Below are 8,831 nucleotides of genomic sequence, written 5' to 3' on the forward strand. Positions count from 1 at the left end.
CAAATGGTAAATATCTTGAAAATATTGGACCCGGTGGATAAAGATGATTTTATTAATCATGAATTTACCGAAATATATGAAATTGAAGATTACCTTAAAATTGCTGGAGATTTTTTCCCACAAAAATAAATTAAAAATATTAATAACCCACACGTCATTTTTATAAAATAATTTACCTTGAGTTCAATCACGACAAATACTGACAATAACACATTTTATTGACCTGTACAGTCCAGTCTGACACAGAATACTTTTGTAATATCATCTCAATCTAGATATACATAACATACTATACTCGACTAGTAACACTAATCACTATACTCATTTCCCACAGTCACCCGAATTTTGGCATGATTAAAGGAGACTAGTCTTAGCCAAATCTGCACAGCTGGGGGGGATTACTCAATACACCTTCAACAGTAAAATCTAAAAATAAACACAGAATTTACTATTTCTTAACATGAGCATTTTCTGTGTATCCCTAATAGGTTAATATTGATGTTGTTATTTTTTAATCGTTTTTTATTGAAGAAAAAGTCACTATTATAAGGCACTTGCGGTTGCATGTATGATGGAGAGTGCATTGACACGAATAATAGTCATTCCAATTTTTGGGAACAACCATGACACTTACCGAGGCTCCCCACTTCGCACAGCGACTTTTGATCGGACTTTTTTGATAAAAAAAATGTCATTAGAGGGCCGGCTACCCTCGATGTTTCCACAGTGATAAAAATGAAACGATAACGTTGTCTAAGATTTGTATTTGACGAAGATATGTTCCTTGATCAAAAAAAATTTCCTGCATAGTGGATCCAGAAAATTATGATGGATTTCAACAAGATGTACTCTTTATTATTTTAAAAACATCGTACTACATGCCATTAGGTTAGCATAATTTTTTAACGTAATATTATTTTATACCGACATATTCTGTCACATTATTTTGTCTCGCGACATATCAACATCGTTTATTGTCAAAATAATAGCTCCTTTGAAATTCTTTTTATTTGATGGAAAAATTTATTATTTTTTTCTCAGCATTCCATATTTTTGAATACTTATTAATTATTCATTCTGGGTTCCTGGGAAGTTCCATAGACGGATCTAAGCTGTGAAACAATAGTTAGGGATCCAGTAAAGTGAAAAATAGTAAAGAGTAGGAACAAGACATTGTACTAATTGAGTCACAGTGGCCTGATAAATCGCAGACAAAAGGCTTAACAAATACTCTTTAAAGTTTTACTGCGTTGAGAGTTCGAGTGTATTCTCTAGTCATTTAAAATCCGTGACAACTGTTTCGCAATCCGTGAGGCTGGGAGGGAGTCCTAAACTGCAATCATTGATCGATCGTTTTTTGTAAATATCATTTAATTGATGTAGCATGTTTCTAGTGGGCCATTTCAAATAAATGTTGTTTGAAATCATAGCCACGGTGAACTGATAAAAGTGAGATAAAGGAATATTTTTTTGGACATCTTTTTTCACGTTTGTACACCTTGGGGTTTCGTTCACAAAAATATAAAATAAATTTTTTGTATTAATAAGAGTTAATATTGAGTTAGCTTTGGTTCAATTTGAGGAATTGTTTTCTCAAAATGCTCTACGTCGGCATGCCAATCAACTCCACTAAGAGAGAATATATTCGAGAATCTATGATCCCAGAGGACCTCAGTTGAATGGTAAGAAGTCCGTGATTTCACGGAATAACCAGACGATTCACTGACTCCTGTCACTGTGACGATAATCTCACATCCATCAGCAATGAACTTTGATTGGTCGTATTTGTAAAGAGGGCTGTTTTCGTCTATCATGTGAGAGACCGTTATTGGCCAGCCAGAGTCAGGAGAACTTGAATCAAAATTGGTTGCAAGACGTTTAGAGTGAAAAGGAATCATTTCCCCTTCGGCAGTAATTCGAGAACAAATGAGACACATTTTAACATTAGAAGCTATAATTTGAGACTTTTGGATATTAAGAATTCGACAAATAAAATATTTTGATTGATTCCTTTTACAAACAACCGCATTTTTTGTAAAAATCCAAGTTTTTTGCCTTGAAAGCGGATTGGATATTTTTTTGAATGCAAGTCCAAAAGCCAAAGATTCCAAACAAATTCCAATCAGTGTTTGCAATAAGAGAACTATGCCTGAAAGAGGACAGTTTGAACTAACAAACATATGGCCGTATCCAACAGTGCATTGTGTTGCCATTGAAAAAACCATTGCTCCTAAAAAAGTGTTTAAATTATGAACACATTCCGTTTCACTGTATAAAAACAGAATGTACCAGATCAGTGCAAACACAACAGAACTAAGTAAATATATAAAAATGATGAAAATAAATAATTGTATCCAATTCAGTAAGAGCAGAGATGTCAAAAAATCGGAAATAACACGTTTTTTTATTAAACCGGAAATTCTACATTTAATTTTTCCGTTTTTTTCGACTAATCGGGAGTTCGTTCTAGCCCACTTTTTGGATGAACTTTGGTGGGAAGAAGGAGCTTCCCCCTCATTCATGTAAACTGACAAGTCTGCTTCATTTGAATCCTGATCAACGTAAGACAGATAATAAAAATACTTTGCATGGAAAAAGTAACTCTGTTGAACTGGACATAAATTATGTTAAATTTTTATATTTGACCTTATTTTTTAAAAAATTCTTGAATAAAAATAAATTAAATTTAGAGAGAATTTATTTTATTTTGGTCATTATCCTGCTATTATGTTTATTCGGTACTTTTATTAATATTATCATTTTAGTACTTTTCATAAGGATTACATAAAATTACAATTAAAACCGAAGTACGTGGATTTTTCTATGATGTCAAAAGTCTTACATATCACTACAAACCTTTTTCCCTCAAATATTCTGTCCTTCTTTCACACGGGGTTGGCATAAATTTTTTTAGCTTGTTTAATTTTTGGTGTAAAAAATATTACTCAGCAGAGTAAATGGACAATTTAAACTTTCGATAACTTTAAAAATGATAATTCTTAATTTACTGACTTTATTTTTCGACTACGGTTTTGCACCCGTAATTTTATTTTTTGCAAATGAGCAGCTTTGATATGATTTATTAAAGTTATACAGTCCGACCCCCAAATGGGGCACCAAGTGCCCCAAAATGCGGGGGTGCCCCAAAAACAGGGGTTTGTTATTTTTTTAAAAATTAAACCATTAATAAACATCAAAAACATTTTTACTAAAATATTCAGTTATTTTCTTTTTATTTGTAGAGTTTTGTCTGATATTGTTCGTCAATTTCAGCCGAAAATCAAAAAAATCTCGGAGCATACTTGGTGCAACATTAGAAATTTTTTCTTCTAAATTGTTAAGCAGATCTTTTGTTTTTGCTACGACATTTTCACTATTTTCGGTTTCTGAATATGTATCATAAACATTATTGTTCATGTCTTCGCATTCTCCATCAATTGTTTCGTTAACAACTTGATCTAAATGTTCATCTGTTAGACAGTTTTTTGTTGCATAAGAATCACGGTTCCTGTCGATTTTCTTCCAACAATTAACAATACTTTTAGCATCTATTTTCTCCCATCCTTTTGAAATTAGCATCATAACCTGACGCAAATTTAATTTACCAATAGAATGTGTAAAATCGTTTTCGAAATCTTGAAAACATAAAAATTCCATTAAGAAAGAGGAATAATAATCTTTAAAAATCTTGATTATTCCCATATCCAAAGGTTGTAAATAGGGCGTTGTATTTTTCGGCAAAAATAAAAATTCGATGTTCGAACATTCGGCAGTTTTATGGCATCCCGCATTGTCAAGTATTAATAATATTTTTCTGTTGTTTTTGCAAAACGATTCATTTATAAGTGTAAGCCAACTCATAAAAGTCTTTCCAGTCATCCATGCATTTTGAGAAGATGAATACAATAACCCAAAATCTTGAACATCAAATTTTTTAGACACCGAGGTTTTTTATATTTTCCAATAATCAATGGATTAAGTTTTTCCCCGATTAAACTGCAGCATAGAAGAACAGTGAGTCTTTCTTTCCCTTGTTTATAACCAAAACACGGTTCGCCTTGTTCAACAAATGATTTTTGAGGAGTTCTTTTTATAAAAAGCGCAGTTTCATCACAATTAAATATATTCTCAGGTCCATATTTTAATACTTTCTGGTCATATTTTTCAAAATAATTTTTCACATAAGATAAATCACATGAAGCTTTTTCACCACATATTGACTTGAATTGAAGTTCATGCCGCAATTTAAATCTATCAAGCCACCCATTGGAAGCTTTAAAAGAAGTAAATCCAATTTTTGAAGCTGTAACTAAGGCAATTTTTTTCAAAATAGGGCCTGAAATCGGAATTTTATCTACGCGTAGTCTTTGAAATATTTCAAAGACTTGATCATCAAATTTATCTTTATCGGCTTTAAATGTGTCATATTCCTCAGAAATAGTATTGCCGTGTTGCAAGAAAGGTACAATATTTCGTTTTATTCTTGATATTGTTCCTTTACTTGTGTTGTACTTTTTCATTAGTTGCCTCTCAGATAAATTTTTCTTCAAAATTTCTTTAGCAATCTTCAATTTAGTTTCGTAATCCATAACCACAACAATAAAAATATAAATTGAAAATAAAACAAAAAATAATTAATTTATTATAATTTTATTTTATTTTTAATTCCTTATAAATGATTTTATGGTGCCCCAAAAATTCCATAATTTTTTATCGATTTTTATTTTTTTTCTGCCAAAATGTACTTTTGGAATAAAGTGCCCCAAATTGCGGGGGTGCCCCAAAATCCGAGGGTGCCCCACCCCTGGGGTCTGCCCCATTTTGGGGTCGGACTGTATACTGTTGCCTTAGGCTTAATTTTGCAAGCATTTTTTTACTTAATTACACGAATATGTCTTGTTCCTGATACGCCTAGGAGATTGTTGAAATAATCTCTTCCCTTAAATCTTAATGTTTACTCCAATTCTAGCTTTTGTCACTTTTTAGAAGGTCATTTGCTCGACCGATACAGCAGTCAATCATCTAATTTTTCTTATCATCTTTGATTTTAAAAAATTCATCTCTCAAGGAATAATAAAAATGTTCTTTCCAGGTTACAGCCACAAAATAAACTCTCTAATAAACGGAAAAAAACATTCTGCCAAGTCTTCCATCAAACTGAGAATCTAAACAGATTAGTGCTGTTAATCCATCGGCTCTTGATTAAATACGGACAAAATGTTTGTCCTAGGCATAGACAAATGACGGTGAATGGACAAAACCGTCGTGAATGAATTATTTTCCTTTATCCTTTGAAGTCTGTCAATCCATCAGTAAAGTTCTACATGATACACAAACCTGTCAATTTTATCAGAGAGGTTTCCATAAAATAAAAATATTTTGAAAATAATCAGATATAAAAGAATCGGGCATATGCCAATATGATGCCAATACTCATCTCGACAAAATATTGCTGAGAGTAGTTAAAGATAGTCTGATATAAATATTAACAAAGTTAGTAGCTGTATTTCCTAAAACAACATTTTGCTCTAATCACTGTGAAACAAAAGAACCCTCTTTAAATCTGATTTAAATGTGTTAAAAAATTTTTGTGTAAATAAATATTTATTATTAAGATTATTTTAGTTTAATTCGTGTACAACTTAACTTCAACACAAAGTTCTCGAAATACAAAATAGTAAGAACTAAAATATAAAAATGTAATTGGTAGCATCATCCATTCAAAAAACGAGCTTACGGATACAAAATTCTATTTTTTATAAATAAACCTTATCAAATTTAATATTAAACCAAAAACAAAAATTAAACAAAAATTAATTGATATTCTCTCTTCTCTTAGGGGAACTACTCCGTTGACCGGTCATGTCTTGACACCTCTCCTCTTCGTATTGCAGTAAGAAAGCAGACTCCTCTGGCAAGTCAACTGACACTCCCAGTTCTTCTCCTCTAGCGATAAGACTATCCGTTTCCTTCTCAATTTGGTAGTTGTCGACCTTCATGCCATGTTTGTATTCAACGACCATGCTCTCCAGGGTTTTCTTGATTGTCACTGATTGAATGTACGCCTTAGTCGGGACCTCTATATTCAACTTTTTCATGTAGGACTTATAGAACTTGGTCACTACCCATCCCATGTCAATACGACAGGGACTATCGTGACTTTTGCCTTGTGAATCTGTGCCAATTCTCCAGCAAGTAGATCATACTTGTGGAGTTTCTCTACTTCGACTTGCTTTAACCTGTCCTGGGATGTGACCCCGACTTCGATTATCGTTATCTCATTTTTCATTTTATCAAGCACGAAAATGTCTGGCTTGTTGTTTTTAACTTCAATGTCGGTCTGCAACGTCATGTCTACTCGTATTTCAACACGACTATTTTCCACGACCGACTGGACTGAGTGTGCTTTCAATTTCTTGCATTTCTTTATTCCGTACTGACGACAGACGTGTAGATGTATGCATCTGACAATTTCATTGTGTCTTCGCATGTATGACCCGTGAAGCATTCTGCTACATCGAGTAGCTAGGTGATCCACGGTTTTTCTTGCCGAGCCGCAATGGTTACAATTAGGCTTTGCCTCTCCGAAAAACAAATTGCGATCCTGGGCCAAGCAATATAGTGCCTCGGCCTTTGGGCCATTGTTCCCATTGGCTAGCCATACATTGGACTCCACGATATCAGCACTCGGTTCCTGAATGCATTTAAACAGCGTTGAATGTATCATCTTAGATTTAATGGTGTCCATTAGTCTTTTCTTCTGGCACTCCTTAATAAGGTTTACATCCAATTTTGATTGGTCTTCCAGATTGTACTTGAGAGCGAGAAATCTTGCAATCGTGGTCATATGTGTTTTCTTTTCTCTCAAGACCCGCAAGATTCCTGCTCTTCTGAGGCACAACGAGGCTTTTCTTTCAAGGTCGGAGAGAAATTGGAGCAGGATGCATTCGCTCTTATTGGAAATTGAGATTAAGCCTCTTCCAAACCATTTCTGCCGAGATATAATCTTTCTTTATTAGCGGGCTTCAGATGGATTCGTAAAGTAGTTAGAATGCGACGAATTACCAGATCAATGGCATCAAACTCACTCGGTTCAATGTCGATCAATCCGATATAGTAGTTGTAGAGAGAGAGTGCATATTCGTTTATCGCTTTAAAGAGGTTTACTGCACTTAACTTTGTTTTTGCAAGACTCTCGATTCTCTCTTTCACGTTTCGAGCAATTGTTTTCATTACCTCGATTTTCTTGACATCACTTCCTCTATCCTCCAAGACTCCCAGGTATCGATACCCAGCACACCCATCCAGACATTTTGTATCTTTCACATAGTCCAGGTTAGTCGCAGACTTTTCCGAGTTCCTCTTGAGGCCAACGGCATCAAAATATTCATCGACATCTTCCATCATTTTTAGAACGGTGTCTTCTTTCTCAGCAATTATTTTCAGGTCGTCAATAAACAGCAAATGGTTTGTTGAATATGAAACCGTGAACGGGTCATTTTGACCTATACGCACCTTCGGGAACTTCATATTCAAGCTCCTACTTAACGGATCCATTACCAGAGTGAAGAGTTGTGGAGAGAGTGAGTCTCCTTGTAAGATTCCTCTTTCCAATTTTACAGTTCCAATTCTCTTATTGTTAAGTGTCAAAATGACATTCCAATTTTTGATTAAAGTTTTCACAAAATTTGTGATCCAATTCGGAATTCCAGACTGATCAAGCACTTGACATAAGAATTCATGATTGACAGAATCAAATGCCTTTCTGACATCGATCCACGTTGCAAATAAGTTATTTCCATACTCACTATTGACACACTGGTTTATTAGTGCTTGTTCCTTTGCGCCTTGGCATTGCCTTCTAGCTCCCAGCTGATTATCCGAGATAAGGTTAAACGCTTCGATATAGTCTGTAAGCTTTGTATTCACACATTTAGTGACAAGTTTGTACAATATAGGCATGCAGGTAATCGGCCTTAAGTCATTTGGGGAATGGCACTTTTCATTTTTTGGAATGAGGTATGTTACTCCTGTGTAAAACCACTCAGCAGGGGAATAGCCTCCTTCACAATTTTAAGGATCTCATCGCACAAATGGCCATGAAGAGCTTCGAACTTTTTGATAAAAATCCATAAACTCCGTCACAACCCGCGGCTTTCCAATTGGGTACACACTGGATAACATTCTTGATAAAATCAGTTTTCACGTCACTGGAAGCTGTTCAGCTCCAGTAATATGCTTACCAACAATAGCTTTAGGAGCACGGTTCTCCTCTTTCTTCCATACGCCCTTCCAGAAAGATAGACACTTATCTTCTGGGACTTGACAATCAGAATCTTTGTTTTCACAGTTCAGTCTTCGATAGAATCTTCTCCTGTTTAGTTCAAAACAGAAATTATCTTGTCTAAACGACTTTCTGGAGCGATAGGTTGAGATTTTTTTCTCCATAATTTTGACTCTATCTTCAATAAGACTAGATACACGCGTGCCAGCTCTCCCTTTCTGGATTTTTTGTATCCAAACGAGCATAAAATGTTCAGTGTCTTCTCTTTTTCGTCTTTAGATTGCTGGCCATTAAACTTATTAACGAAAGTTAGATTTTCTCTAAGTTTGGAAATCTTTCTTTCCGTATCCTCAAGCCATGTGCTTTTTGTTAGGGGTTGCCTCGTAATGTTTTCATATGAGCATTGCCCGGCATAAATTATATCCGTGATTTCATTTATGCTTGCAGGCGGAGAAGATAATATATAGTTCGAAATCACTGCATTAATTGCGACAAGAACATCAGTCTTTAGCAATTTATACGGAATCTTCTTTGTGGGCATTCTCGC

General features: G+C 34.5%; 3 protein-coding genes across 3 annotated transcripts; all 3 read right to left on the reverse strand.

The window, feature by feature from the left end:
- Nucleotides 1-1,550: 1,550 nt before the first annotated feature.
- On the reverse strand, nt 1,551-2,225 carry LOC115231749 (inward rectifier potassium channel irk-1-like). Its single transcript, XM_029801699.1, has one exon. It carries the CDS (start codon nt 2,223-2,225, stop codon nt 1,551-1,553), a length of 675 nt encoding a protein of 224 aa, XP_029657559.1.
- A 3,896-nt stretch (nt 2,226-6,121) lies between these two features.
- Nucleotides 6,122-6,847, reverse strand: LOC115231750. The gene has a single exon (XM_029801700.1). It carries the CDS (start codon nt 6,845-6,847, stop codon nt 6,122-6,124), a length of 726 nt encoding a protein of 241 aa, XP_029657560.1.
- A 122-nt stretch (nt 6,848-6,969) lies between these two features.
- On the reverse strand, nt 6,970-7,962 carry LOC115231751. Its single transcript, XM_029801701.1, has one exon. It carries the CDS (start codon nt 7,960-7,962, stop codon nt 6,970-6,972), a length of 993 nt encoding a protein of 330 aa, XP_029657561.1.
- Between the last annotated feature and the right edge of the window lie 869 nt (nt 7,963-8,831).

Source organism: Octopus sinensis, unplaced genomic scaffold (assembly GCF_006345805.1).
Source record: "Octopus sinensis unplaced genomic scaffold, ASM634580v1 Contig18758, whole genome shotgun sequence".
In the NCBI taxonomy this organism is placed as follows: domain Eukaryota; kingdom Metazoa; phylum Mollusca; class Cephalopoda; order Octopoda; family Octopodidae; genus Octopus; species Octopus sinensis.